The sequence below is a fragment of the Pogoniulus pusillus genome, chromosome 1 (assembly GCF_015220805.1).
Source record: "Pogoniulus pusillus isolate bPogPus1 chromosome 1, bPogPus1.pri, whole genome shotgun sequence".
NCBI classification, from domain to species: Eukaryota; Metazoa; Chordata; class Aves; order Piciformes; family Lybiidae; genus Pogoniulus; species Pogoniulus pusillus.
The window spans coordinates 21,400,645-21,414,983 of NC_087264.1; the positions used below are offsets into that span (position 1 = coordinate 21,400,645).

At 46.2% G+C, this 14,339-nt stretch overlaps 1 protein-coding gene and 1 long non-coding RNA gene across 3 annotated transcripts; one reads left to right on the top strand and one right to left on the bottom strand.

The window, feature by feature from the left end:
• The first annotated feature begins 19 nt into the window (after nucleotides 1–19).
• On the top strand, nucleotides 20–6,878 carry ERH (ERH mRNA splicing and mitosis factor). Its single transcript, XM_064143518.1, has 4 exons — nucleotides 20–128; nucleotides 3,982–4,069; nucleotides 4,800–4,920; nucleotides 6,385–6,878. The coding sequence occupies exons 1-4, from the start codon at nucleotides 126–128 to the stop codon at nucleotides 6,485–6,487; spliced, it is 315 nt and encodes a 104-aa protein (XP_063999588.1). The 5' UTR covers nucleotides 20–125; the 3' UTR covers nucleotides 6,488–6,878.
• Nucleotides 3,776–13,275, bottom strand: LOC135175426 (uncharacterized). Of its 2 annotated transcripts, none has more exons than XR_010302358.1 (3): nucleotides 13,076–13,275; nucleotides 8,502–8,639; nucleotides 3,776–6,201 (listed from the first exon to the last, which is right to left on the bottom strand). It is a non-coding gene; the product is annotated as an uncharacterized LOC135175426 (long non-coding RNA). The 2 variants fall into 2 exon arrangements; XR_010302357.1 differs by lacking the exon at nucleotides 13,076–13,275 and adding an exon at nucleotides 11,808–12,145.
• Nucleotides 13,276–14,339: the final 1,064 nt, after the last annotated feature.

The window sequence follows — 14,339 nt, forward strand, 5'->3', positions numbered from 1 at the left end:
GGCGGCGCTCTGGCGCGGGCGCTCTATGGTCGGCCGTTGGCGCGGCGCTTCCGGCGGGCGCGGTGGCCTGTGGGTGGTCGTGGCGCGCCTCTTCTCCGCGGCAGGGCTGAGGAGCGGGAGCCGAGATGGTGAGCGGGGCGAGCGGCCGGCCGGGCCCGCGCCTCACCCGCGCCTCTCGGCGGCCAGGGGCGGGCGCCGCCCGGGCTGCTGCCTCTTACTCTCCTGGGCCGAAGGGCGGGGCGGGCGCGGCGGGCGGGAAGAGGCGGCGGGGAGCGGGGAAGGCCGCGGGCGCCGTTCCGGCCTCTGGCGAGCGCCAACACGTGCTGGTGGCGCAGCGGCCTGCGTGAGGCCCACGCCGCCGCCGGAGCCTCCCCTGCACGCAGCGGGGCGCTCTGGGGGAGGGAGAGAGGCGGGAGTTTTTCTGGGGATCCTGGCGCGGGGCGGCCTTGCCCGGAGTCTTCGCCCCATTTTTAGGGCGCTTCTGGAAGCGCAGCTCTTGCCGCCTAGCGATCCGTCGATTTCGCCTAGCTTAAATGATTGATTCGCTTTAACTGAAACAGTCACGGCATGATCATGGAGGTCCCTTCCAACCTGGTTGATTCTGTAGTTCTACTTCTCCCCAGCACTTGAAGTAGAGCAAGGCGGTAGATCGCCCTGCTGGGCTGTTTGAACGGCACAGCAAAGCACAATGGCCTGCCAATCGTAGCAGTTTGTTGCATTCATCGAACAGATTCGAACATACTGAAGCAAGTCGTCCTGCAGTAGGAGGACAGCCGCTTCTGGCTTTGCAGGAAAGTTATACATCTGTGTGGCACTCGCTCTAAAGCAGTCAAGAGGAGCAGTCCCTTTTGTCCGAAGTGAAAGGTGGCACTTCAGACAGATTATCTGCCTAAGGGAAGTAACTGAAAATCACTTAGGTGTGTGTTGTATGCTACTTGCAGTTACATCACTGCACATCTATTCTTCCAATTCTTGTTTACCTTCTTTTTAAGGAAGGATTTTTTTTTTTTAACGTTGAGTGGATTACAATTGAAGGAAGCCTCCTTGGACAGATGCTGCCCAGTTCCCAAGTCCTGCTGTCAGCACCGGTGCAGCCTTTTTAACACTGTGATGTTTTTAGCAAATGGTGTGCTTTCTAAAGGTCTCTCTAGCAGTTTAAAATTGCTGTCATATAAACCAGTATCTCATTCAATGTCCTGCTTAACAGCACCCAGTACAGCTGATGAAAATGCAAACCAACTCAACATAGGCAGCACAGAATCATTTTGAGTAGACAATACCTTTAAGATCATAAAATCTAACCATTAACTCAGCACTGGCAAGTCTAAACCAGATCAAAAGAGGTTCTTTTCCCCTTCCACTCTGCCCTGGTCAGACACCATCTTGAATACTGTGTTCAGTTTTGGGCTCTGCAGTTAAAGAGGGACAGGGATCTGCTGGAGAGAGTCCAGCAGAGGGCTACAAGGATGATTAGAGGACTGGAAGGCATGGCTTATGAGGAGAGGCTGAGAGACTTGGGACTTTTTAGTCTGGAAAGGAGAAGAATTAGGATTTGATAAATGTTTATAAGTATCTGAGGGCTGGCCAGGAGTGGGGGGACAGGCTCTGCTCACTGCTCCCTGGGATAGGACAAGGAGCAATGGGTGTAAGTTGCAGCAAAAGAGGTTCTGCCTCAACACAAGGGGGAACTTCTTTCCTGGAAGGGTCCCAGACCACTGGAATAGGCTCCCCAGAGAGGTTATGGAGTCTCTTCTGGAGCCTATCAAGGCCTGTCTGGATGTGTTCCTCTGTGATCTGTATTAGATAGTATTGTCCTGCTCCAGCAGGGGGGTTGGACTGGATGATCTCCTTGGGTCCCTTCCAACTCCTAACGTCCTGTGATCCTGTTATGTCTCTAAGCACCACGTTTGCAAGAGTCCATATTGGGCTTTTCCAAATAACCTGACCCTGGCTCCCTGACTTTTCTTTTTTCTTTCTGTAACCTAATAATTGGGATAGTTTCAGGATGTACACATTAATTTAGTTGGAGAAATAGCCTGGGTGTTTATAGGCTAAAAAGCCTAAAATGTTTCTGAGAGACCAAATAGAGAATTGAGTTCTGTAACTGCTGGCCAGTTCAGGCACCTGTGCTGTCCTGGGTTTTGTCAAACACACACAAATTCTTTTAATTCTGACTGTAGTTGAAAGACATAAATGGGTGTATGTAATCAGTCACCACAGATGTAGTTTGCAAGACATTCTGGTGCTGAAGTAACACAGCTGGTTTTGGAACACCCTGACCAAACTAGCCAATACAACTCTACTGTTGTCATTACGATGAGATCTTTAGGTGCTCCTAGGAAGCCAGAGCTGTAGGCCCTGGAATCAAGCCACTGACTGGCAAATAATAGCACTGGGAAAAATGTTTTATCATAAAGTTTGGCAATCATTTGGACTCTTAGGTAAGAGAGGCTTGATCAAGTACAATGCACTTGGGAACAGCCAGATACCAGACCCCCTTGGGAAATTCCTTTCCAATCTAGTATTCTTTGGTATACATCAAAGTGGATTTCAACAGTCTAGTATATTTTATATGATTTTTTTTTGCAGTGTGTATCTAAATTCCCACCTTTTGCCACTTCTAATTGGGAAAGCCCTTGCTGCCTCTGTTCTTCTGTGTAGCTTTTCCCTGGGTTCTCAGAATCTTCTTCTACCACATTACTCGAGACAGAATTTAAAGAACTGAAAACTATCCCAGGCACATGAACAACATCAGCCATGGTGGAAAAAATGTCTTATTTTTTAATACCTTCCTTGGAAATTCTAATGGTTAGCATTTCAACCTGTCCCTGTATTTGGTGAAGACTGAACCTGCTATCTTCACTGATATATCCAAAGTGTCGGACAAAGTGGTATTTTTTGTCAGCAGTTAATTCATTTGAACCAAATAATACACTTTGGTGTTTGTTTTCAGTATCTCATTCTGCAGTTGCCTCAATGAATATTACATGTTGTCTGCTCACCTCATGTATTAGCTTTGAAAATGATGGATCCCATTAGCAGCACTGGAAATGGTGCTTTGTAAGTGTGCTTGCAAACTTTCTTTGCTGTGTAAGCTGTTAATTAGATCACAGATTGTGTACACTTCAAAGTCTTGCTTGCTGTAGCCAAGTAAAAAGTAGGACAGAAATCACCCAAACCACAGATTGCAGTCATCTTCAGTCTTCCCTTCAGAAGAACAAGCACACAGACTCTGACATTTGCAACAGTTCTCTGTGCCATAATCACTGCTTCAGAAGACTCTCCAAAGTGCCAGTAATCTGTTTATCAAGAAGTGATCTGCAGTATTAAGTGCACATTTGTTGTATATTTTGTGTTGCCTTTAAGTTCAATGAACTGTTGGGCTGTTTCAGTTAACATCTTTTAAGGGGAGACCTACAGCAAATTGAAATTTGACTCTTTAGTCAGCCTATTTAAAATCTCACTAGCAAGTTGCATTTTATTCCAAATGAGTGAATGCAGCAATGGCATAGATGCTATGCCTTGACTTCACTGGTTTGCTTTTATGTTTAAATAGAAACCACTATTTCCACAGTATCATAGAATCAACCAGTTTGGAAGAGAACTCCAAGTTCATCCAGTCCAACCTAGCACCCAGCCCTAGCCAAGCAACCAGACCATGGCACTAAGTGCCCCAGCCAGGCTTTCTTCAACACCTCCAGGGATGACGACTCCATCACCTCCCTGAATTTTTCATCACTCTGCCAGTTTTGCACATTTTGAAGTTAAGTGAGGATTGATAGGGTGGATTGAAAACAAAAGTTACTAACACATCCTATATGAACAGTAAGTGCTGTTTGGAAAAATGCCTGTGTCCTTCATTGATTGCGTGGGGTTTTAATGCTACTCTTCTTTTTAAGGCTTCATTCGGATACATCTAGCAATAAAAGGATTAAAATTTTGCAAGTAAACTGTTTTCTTGGCTTTGTTTTTGCTTTCCAGTCTCACACAATTCTACTTGTCCAGCCTACCAAGAGGCCAGAAGGCAGAACATATGCTGACTATGAATCGGTGAATGAGTGCATGGAAGGTGGGTGCAGACATGGTAGTCAAAAATTGTAGGTCAAACCCCATTTTTAATGTTTCCAAACACTACAGCTGTAGGATTTAGACATGGAACTTCACTTAACATCAAAAATTCTAACCCCAAGAGATGTTGTGAGGCTGAAAAAGCATAGTAAAGACCATGTTAAGCCTCTCTGCTCACTTAAATATACCTCTTAATATTCCTCTTAAATATACCTGAATTATTTAGGAACTAGCTTAAATAAAACTGGTTTCAATTCATACACAGGCTTGTGCTGTCACTGTTACCTCAGTAGCCCTGTTTAATCAAGAACAATCTCTCTCATGAGATTTGAGTAGCTCTACTTGACACTAACTCTTCCTCAGGTGTTTCTGTGGTAGGAATATATGCTGCAACTGCTGGCTTAAAATTGTTAGAAAGAATTTCATGTTTCTGTTGCAGCTTACTGCATGGAAAGCTACATCTTTGACAAAGCTAGAAAGCTTTTTCCTCTAGGTGATCATAGTGCTTCCCTCCATGCATCTCATCTGATTTTATAGTACCACCTTTCAGTGCAAATAACTAGAGCAGAAGTATTTCAACTCTGCAGCAGCTGAGTGAAGAAGTTTATGCCTGTTTTCATTCTAGCCATCTCTAAACTCTCCTCGTGTCTGTGATTCAGTAGCTGAAGAAGTTTCAGTAGACACAGTTGTTGGGTTTTTAATACCACTTTCTTCATCTCACTTCTCCACAGGAGTCTGTAAAATGTATGAGGAGCATCTGAAGAGAATGAATCCCAACAGTCCATCCATTACGTACGACATCAGCCAGTTGTTTGACTTCATTGATGACTTGGCAGACCTCAGCTGTCTTGTGTAAGTTCAGTTGTAAAAGTCCTTCTCACCTACTTAGAGAAGTCCAACTAACTGAATTGAAAGTATCTCTACACAAACCTTAGAAACTGATGGTTCAACTCAGATTGGTCACATAGAAGCTCACAGCGTTTCAGGTCTTGAAGTCCAGCAACATATTTCATTAATGTTAGCACTTGTTTAAATGGGATCCATATCTGCTCTGCCTTTGTGCAGTCAGTCTGATTCTTAAGGAGACAGAATGATTACAGCATATTACTCAGTAGAGACCTGTGCTAGTAGAGTAGAAGCCTGCAGAAGTGCATTGCAGTCAGCTGTTCATTTGATCAAGATACAGCAAGATGGAAGTTTATGTAAGTCTTAATGAAGTGACTGAGGAACAGATCAGTCCTCCAGAGAGCCCTGCAAAAATAAGTGTTGTGATTGCTTGCCTGCAGCATAATGCACAGATGACAGCTGGAGACAGTATAAAGGTGATCTTGTGTGCTTTCCCTTCTGGCTGCACTGGGAAATCCCATGTTCAGTTTCATTATTTAGGATATAACATTGTCACTTAATCATTTCCTGCAGATAATGAGTACTTTCCATCCCCGGAATTTCAAGGTAATGGTTTGATACAGCAGTGGTACCAATTTTGCAGACGTTTGGTGTGAATAAGGTTAGAAATCTCATAGTCAGACATAACATTTGGCTTTTCAATCTCAACATTCAAGAAACTTTAACCCAATGAGCATCTGCTGCGGCTGCTACTTCAGCTGTCTGAAATCCCAGTGCACAGTAGCTGCAGAGTGAACATCAGCCTTTGCCAGTTAACTTCAGTTTAAAAGTAAAAAGCTCTTTTAAAAAGCCTCTGTACCTCGGATTGCTTTCCTTTGCATTTTGATGTACGTACAGAACCTGTGTTACAAATGGTGGCTTAATTACAACTGCCATTTAACACGATTCAGTAGAAGTGAAACAAGATTGTAATTTCTGCAGTTCCCTTGTCCTTAGGCATTCTGCCATATTTTGTCTTCAGGTGTCACAGTGCTGGGCTGGTGAAGTGAAACATACTCTTGGTTGTCCTTTGTCTAACGGACTGAGGCAACTCGCTTTAGGTAGTGGCAACTGTTTTCTGGGAGTCTTTCTTAACGAAGCTTTTAAACTTGGTGTTAAGCTGTACTTCAGCTCAAAGTTTTCCACCAGATGGCACACGTAGCACATGGTGTCCCAGACACATCTTGTGCTCGTGGAGATTCCTGAGGTACTTGCTATCTGCTCTTGCATTGCTGCATTAGGAACGGCCTGGGGTGAGGACAGAAAGCAGTCATTTGTCCTGAAACTGGCTTTTCTTACTACTGCACTGGAGCTACCATTAACTCTGACTGTGTCAGTGTGCACTGCTGGGTTATAACAAGACTTTGCTGAAACAACACTGTTGAAATAACAAGACTTTGATAGAAACATCCCTTCTTTTTTGCCCTCTAGTTACCGTGCTGATACTCAGACATACCAACCATACAACAAAGACTGGATAAAGGAGAAGATCTATGTCCTCCTCCGCAGGCAGGCCCAGCAAGCAAGCAAATAATGGAGGCACCATCACTATGTGGGTTTGGGGGAGGGCTTGGACAACAGGTGTGTACAGAGTGTAGTAGTGAACGTTTTGTATTATAGTCATCCTGTTGCCATCTTGTTAAACTCTTTAGCCAGGACTGAATGTATTGTTAGAGATGCAAGGATTTCATTGGGTTTGACTTTTTTCTTCAGTGTAAATGGTGGGAAAAAAATGCAACATCTTCAGAGTTTTGGGTTTTTTTTTCCCCTCTGGTTAGCTAATGGTCCTCCTTTCTTTGAATCCCTGGGGCTGTTCACATTGTACTTCACCACATTCATTCTATGTGCCCTCGAGGGATTTTCAACCTTTGGTTATGTCCTTGAGACTCTCTTAATGGGGAATAAAAATCTACCCTTTAGTTAAACTCGAGTGCTGAATTCTGTGGGTTTTAACAAACAAAAGAAGTGTTTCTTGCCTGTTTGCCAGGGAACAGAGCTCAAAAGTTTATGTGGACTGAGCCAGCAGTCATTTGCTGTATTACAGAATGGCTCCAAGTCTGGCCTGCCAAGTTAACTCTGCTGACCTAGTCTTGAGTGTCTGGAGATCTTTGGGAAGCAGTTACCCAGTTGCACTTACAGAATCATACAATCGGCCAAGTTGGAAGATACCTCCAAGATATCCAGTCCAACTTATGCAGGGCACCAGAATGACACAGCCTCACCACTATGGTGGGTAAAGTTGATTCCTTTTGGTGAAGGTAAGAGTGATGCTTATGTAATGGTTCAGTCCAACGTGTGTGATTCTGATAGGTCACATAGCAGAACATGGGCTGTCCACACACAGAGGCGGACCTGACCAGCTAGCCCCCTTCAAGGGGCACAGCTAGCTACAGACAACAGCCTCTCCAGTAGCCTTCCTCAAGGCCATTTTCCTGCAGCTGTTCTCCTTATCAGAATGACCTAACATTACCCTGCCTGTTCTCCTTATTTTCAGACTGCTCAATTCTGCTCAAACCCTGACAGTAAGGGTGTCTGCTCTAGAAAAGGTGATGGTAAGAGCAGGCTGAAAGTATCACATCACAGACCTCACAAATTTAGTGTACTTCCAACCTTCCCCCGAAGGAATAGTCCAGAAAAATTGTTTTGATGGTGATCTGTCTCAAACTGCATATTCTCTTTACAAAGGATAAGGACTTAACTGTTAGCATGCACCATGGGGTTATGTCTGCCCCTGGATATCCTGAATGCTAATCTCTGTTATTTTACTCTACTGAGAAAGTTTGGATTGGAGGACACATTAGACCAAAACTTATACTGGTAGGAAAGAAAGGCTGGCCTGGTACTTGGTGCCTTTGCATTAGTCCAGAGTTTGCCTACTGTAAGTACAAATTTGAGTCTTGGACTAGAATCATAGAATCAACCAGGTTGGAAGAGACCTCCAAGATCATCCAGTCCAACCTGGCACCCAGCCCTGTTATAGATGTGCTCAGTCACAAGCTGTTCCAAGCGTAACAGAGGAATGCAATTCTCTCCAGTGCACTTAACTTCCCAAAACATCAATAATTTCTGATGGACCTTGCTGCAAATGGATTGGCTTGAAAGAATCTGAGGGCTAATTGACTGTCTGTAGTAAAAATTTAATGTAAATAGCTGAAGTGATAAGTAATAGCTGCTGAAAACTTGGAAGCAAATTACTTAGGCAGAAATCCTTAAAGATCCTGGGAGGGATCAACACAAATGGGAAATTAAACCTATTAGTGCTGCAGTTGTGGTGACCATGAATCAATTCAATCTACTGACATCAAAATGTGCTTTCTTCATATTAAAGATCCGTTTTCAAAACACAGTAAGACAGAAATATCCACTTAAAGTTACCTAGATCTCTAAATACTTCTGTATGGAAGTTCTACCTCCAACTGCAGCTTGACACAGTCAGTAAAAGCTTTAAAAGTTCACTGTTGCCCTACGTGAGGACTTTCCTGTCCTAGGTAAGCAATGATCAACAGCTCATGTATAGCAAGCAGTAAAATAACATGCTCTCTCCTTACCTGTGAGAGGTTAATCTCTGGCAAACATTTTAAATGTTTTGGGTAAAGATTCCAATATTCTCATAGTGGATCATTCAAGGTCCTAAGTGGGATGTGGTTTTTGTCTTCAAAATGAAGCCAAACATCCGTTCTGATTTCCTGTTGAGTTAAAAATAGTGATTTAATGCTTTTCTCCTTAGAGTCAACCAGGTTGGAAGAGACCTCCTAGCCCATCCAGCCCAACCTAGCACCCAGCCTTGTCCAGTCAACCAGACCATGGCACTAAGTGCTCCAGCCAGGCCTTGCTTCAACACCTCTAGGGACGGTGACTCCACCACCTCCCTGGGCAGCCCATTCCAATGCCAATCACTCTCTCTGCCTGGAACTTCCTCCTAACATCCAGCCTATACTTCCCCTGGTACAACTTGAGGCTGTGTCTCCTTGTTCTGTTGCTGCTTGTCTGTCAGAAAATCCCAACCCCAGCTGGCTAGAGCCTCCCTTCAGGGAGTCGCAGACAGCAATGAGGTCTGCCCTGAGCCTCCTCTTCTGCAGGCTGCACACCTGCAGCTCCCTCAGCCTCTCCTCACAGGGCTTGTGCCCTTGGGTTTGCATAGTACAGGACAATTCTCTACTCCCACCCATTAATAAATGCTCCATCTTCACTGTCTGAAAAAGATTAAAGTTAAAGCAAGCCCCAGCTGGATTCATTACAGGGAAATGTTGGATTACAGCAATTAATTCCCTCGTTACTGTAACCTGTGCTGTGCCTGTGTGAACAGTTTATCCAGATGAAGTTTGGGCACAGCTCCAGTTCATAGGCTTTTTTCCTGCTATTTGTGCTGAGTCTGCATGTGACACACAAGTAAAACCAGGGTGCTGTATGTGCCAGGTGAGTGCCATTCCCAGTGGAGCACTAGCAAGGGTTTTGCTAGTGATTTTGTACACCCTTTAACTGATCTGCTGCCACAGCCCCTTCAGGCTCTCCATAATCATTCCAACCAAGACTGTTACTATGCACTCCTAACCTCCATCAGTAACACACACAGAGCTTCTGGAGCTCTGTGTACCTGCTGCAGGCTCCATGTTTGTGCCATACAAGCCAACAAGGCCTGCAGAAGAGGAAAAAAACGGGTTGTGCACTTAGATGCTGTGTTTCTGGAGCCTAGCACTGGCTAAACATGACATTTGAATGACCCATATCTCTAAGGCACTAGCAAGTCCATCCAGTGCGTTTAATCCCTGTTCAGCTTTCTGCATTGCTATAGTGACTGTGCAGGAAACAGCTTAAACTTAGGAGCTTGTTATCTTCTCAGTTACCTGAGGAATTGGATTTCACATACTCCATTTCACATGCTCTCAACACAAAGCTGTTGCTCTGAGAGGTTGGGGAATATCTGCTCTTGGGGATGTTCGAGACCCGACTGGATGCAGCACTGAGCAAACTGATCTGGCTAAACCTACTCTGAGCAGGATTCAACGTAGTAACTTCTGAATCTTTCTCCCAAGTACATTATCAGTCATTCGATTGGACTCACTACCAGAGCACCCCATAGCTTAGATATGGGAAACCTAAGCTTTGAGTTCCTACTCTGACCAGTTTTCATGCGAGCAGTTGACCTCAGTTTTCCCAGGCCACATAATAATGGTGCTGCAAATGGCAAACTACAAAGTCCTTTTGCAGCTTTACTTGGCAACAGTAGCATTCAGTAGGCACAACTAATCCCCAGTGACAAAACCAGGGTGCAGAACGGTCTGACGTGATCTTGTTCTCTTGGAACAAATGAAGGTTCATCTGGTGCACTGGGAACAGTGCCTTGTCAGAGAGGCTTCATCCCCAAAGGCCATCACCACCATGCAACCACTATGTGCACCTCAGAATTGTTTCCAGCCCTTAACAAATTAAAAAACAAACTATGTAATAGAGATCTGAGATGCACTGGTAGGGAAAGTTCAAAGACACTGTAAAATATCAGGGGAAGCCGAGAAACAGGCATGCTGGAGAGAAATGCAGGCACCCTACCTCCCTCAACACCCTCTGCTAATTTCACTGGGCGGCAAAGGCATCCTAATGCATTCTCCAGTGAATGGACTTGCAGGGAGGAGAGGAGAGTCAGTGCTACTAGGACTAGAAATGAGCCTTGCTTCCCATTTGATTTTCAGAGTCACAGAGTTTCTTAGATTGGCAAAGCCCTTCAAGGCCACCGAGTCCAATCATTAGTTTCACAGTGACAAGTCCTTGACTCAACCAAAGCCCTCAGCACATCTCATCACTGTGGCTGGAAAGGAGCACCAGCATCAGCCAGTCCAACCTTCATCCCAGCAGCCTTCAGCAGCAGACCACAGCCTCAAGCTCCACATCCACTCTCCTTTTAAACACCTCCAGGGATGGTGACTCCACCACCTCCCTGGGCAGCCTGTGCCAGTGCCTGACCACCTGCTCAGGAAAGAACTTCCTCCCAACAGCCAACCTAAACCTGCCCTGATGCAACTTGAGGCCATTTCCTCTTGTCCTAGCATTAGTAACCGGGGAGAAGAGACCAGCTCCAGCCTCACTACAGCCTCCTTTTAGGTAGCTGTAGAGGGCAATAAGGTCCCCTCTCAGCCTCCTCTTCTCCACACTAAACACCCCCAGCTCCCTCAGCCGCTCCTCACAGGCCATGTTTGCCAGACCTCTCCCCAGCCTCGTTGCCCTTCTGTGCACCTGCTCCAGCACCTCAATGTCTCTCCTGTACTGTGGTGTGACCAACACTGGACACAGTACTCGAGGTGTGGGCTCATGAGTGCTGAGTACAGGGACATGAGCACCTCCCTACTCCTGCTGGTCACACCACTGCTGATAAAGGCCAGGATGCTGTTGGGCATCACCTGGGCACACTGCTGGCTCACACCCAGCCAGCTGCCCACCAACAGCCCCAGGTCCCTTTCCCCCAGGCAGCTCTCCAGCCACTCCTCCCCCAGCCTGTAGGGCTGCTGGGGGTTCTTGTGGCCAAAGTGCATGACCTGGCACTTGGCCTTGTTAAACCTCATGCAATTGGCCTCAGCCCATGGCTCCAGCCTGTCCAAATCCCTCTGCAGGGCCTTCCTACCCTCCAGCAGGTTGACACTTCTGTTTCATTTGTTGTCATTTGCAAACTTGCTGAGGGTGCATTCAATTCAGATGATTTTCAGTTGTGTGGACTCTTGGGTCCTGAGCAGGAAGGAAATAGCATAGTGGGAAAAAGAAATCAATCTCTCCTCTCTCAATGCCTCAACTTAATATCTGAGGGAATTGCTGGTTGGTACATCTCTATTGCAACCCTGGAATGCAGCAGGAGCACTGGAACACACCTGGAGTGTAGCAAGCAGAGTCAGCATTCAGGTTTTCTATTCTAAGAGGTGCATTTCTCAGATCCAGAATTGTTTCTTCTCCATCCTCATCCTCTCCAGGAGTTCAGAGCACCCCAAGAATATGCTGTTTTCCATGGCTGGCTTCTCATGCTCTTCCAGAATGCATTTCTCAGCTCATTAGTATTCTTCCACAAGTCTGGCCCAAGTGAGTTTAGTTTCACTTTCTATCCACTTTGCACTAGTAGCATCTTCTTGTGTTGTTTCTCTCCCCTCCTCTCCCAGGCAAACTAATCATTCCTTGTCTTAGTTTCGCTAGATTAGTGGCACACAGGCTCACAAGATGTCAGGGATTGGAAGGGACCCACAGAGATCATCCAGTCAGTATCACAGTATCACAGTCCAACCCCCCTGCCACAGCAGGACAATCCTATCTAACACAGATCACAGAGGAACACATCCAGACAGGCCTTGAAAGGCTCCAGGCAAGGAGACTCCACAACCTCTCTGGGCAGCCTGTGCCAGTGCTCTGGGACCCTTACAGGAAAGAAATTCCCCCTTGTGTTAAGGCAGAGCCTCCTGTGCTGCAGCTTCCATCCATTGTTCCTTGTCCTATCCCAGGGTGCAGTGAGCAGAGCCTGTCCCCCCCTCCTGGCAGCCCTCAGATACTTATAAACATTTATTAAATCCCCTCTCAGTCTTCTCTTCTCCAGACTAAGCAGCCCCAGGTCCCTCAGCCTCTCCTCATCAGGCAGTGCTCCAGTCCCCTCTTCACCCTTGTAGCCCTCCACTGGATTCTGTGCAGCAGATCCCTGTCCTTCTTCAACTGTGGAGCCCAAAACTGAACACAGTATTCAACAGATGACTGGAAGATGGGTTTTCCCCCACCTTCTACAATGAGTTGCTTTGTCTCCTGTTCATCCTAGTAGCTTTCTACAGCTTTCCCTGTTTGATGGAACATAGTTAGCATTCTGGGCACCTGCAGCTCTCAATGAAGTTTCCCAGCCTTTCACGTTGTGGTAATGGCATCTCCTCAGCCCTAACCACAAATGAATCATTTAATGCCTCCTAAAAATTGCATTATGCGTTACTTTCACATTTACAATAGAGTTGTCCTCTCTGTGCACCCTTTCCCCCTATCATCTATGATTTCTATGATCTCCAAGTGAAAGCCTTCATTATTCATACAAAAGGAAACAACTTCAGCTAAAACCCTTCAGAAAGAGGCAGGCAAGAATAACCAAGCTTCTGATCTTAATAAGGACACTCACCTTGGGTATTTTGGAGAGCCCAAAGCCTGCCTGAAACAAGCAGAGCAGAGGCTACACTAACCACAAACCTCTGCTGCTCTGTTTCCTGGCAGAAAGGCACCCAGGTCAGGCATAGCTCCAGGAAGGAGTCCTCTTCTGAGAACCCCCAGGAAAAACAGGCACCTCCCTCCAGCTTTTAACTAATGGCCTAATCACCTTGTTAGCACATTGCATAGTCTAGGCAGCATTCGGCTCACCTGGCTTCTGCCTTGGTCCTCAAACCCCCTCCTGCCTTGGCATCTCACTTGGAGACCTAAACTTCTCCTGCGAGGGTATACAGCCATCAGCAGAAGTTTTATTAACATCCTCCTGCCCCCCCCCCCCCCCCAAAAAAAAAAAAAGACATCTCTAATAAAACATTTCAAGCTCTATAAATCTGACTTCTCCATTTAAACTGTTTCTGTAGAAAATTTATGACTACCTCCAGGCACACTGCCACTAGGAGTTAGACATCCCTTAAATCTAGCTGCAGGGGGAGTGGAGGTCCAGCCTCAAAGGTGTCTGACACACATTTCAGATTGAAAAAAAACAACAGCTCCCAACCCAAAACCTACTGCTGTGACTTTACAAGGGGCAATGGCCTCAAGCTGAGGCCATAGATTGGACATTAGGAATAAGTTTTTCATGGAGAGAGTGGTCAGGAACTGGAAGGAGCTGCCCAGGGAGGTGGTGGAGCCACCCAGCCTGGCTGTGTTGTGGTTTGGATGTGGTGCTTAGGGCCATGGTTTAAGGTGAAGGTTAAGGTTGTACAGTAGGGTTGTATGTTGAACTTGGTGATCCTGAAGGGCTTTGCCAACCTGTATGTTGCTGTGATTCTGTGACCTGTTCAGGCTCTCTTCTGTCTCCTGGAGTAATGTAAGAGGTCCTAGCACAGCCCCAGCCACACAACATAATGCTGAGCACTTCGATCCAGTACTGCATCCAGTTCTGGAGCCCCCATTACAAGAAGGATGTGGAGATGCTGGAGTGTGTCCAGAGCAGGGCCAGGAGGATGCTCAGAGAGCTGCAGCAGCTCTGCTGTGAGCACAGACTGAAAGAGTTGGGGCTGTGCAGGCTGCAGAAGAGGAGGCTCCCAGGGGACCTTCTTGTGGCCTTCCAGGATCTGAAAGGGGAACTACAAAAAAGCTGGGGAGGGACCTTTTAGGCTGTGAGGGAGTGCCAGGACTGGAGGGAATGGAGCAAAGCTGGAGGAAGGGAGAATCAGCCTCGATGTAAGGAGAAAGTT

What these genes read in the sequence shown, in the direction of transcription:
- ERH (XM_064143518.1), top strand. An exon ending in GGTGAATGAGTGCATGGAAG is followed by an intron (nt 4,070 to 4,799) that starts GTGGGTGCAGAC and finishes ACTTCTCCACAG; the next exon opens with GAGTCTGTAAAATGTATGAG. An exon ending in GCAGACCTCAGCTGTCTTGT is followed by an intron (nt 4,921 to 6,384) that starts GTAAGTTCAGTT and finishes TTTGCCCTCTAG; the next exon opens with TTACCGTGCTGATACTCAGA.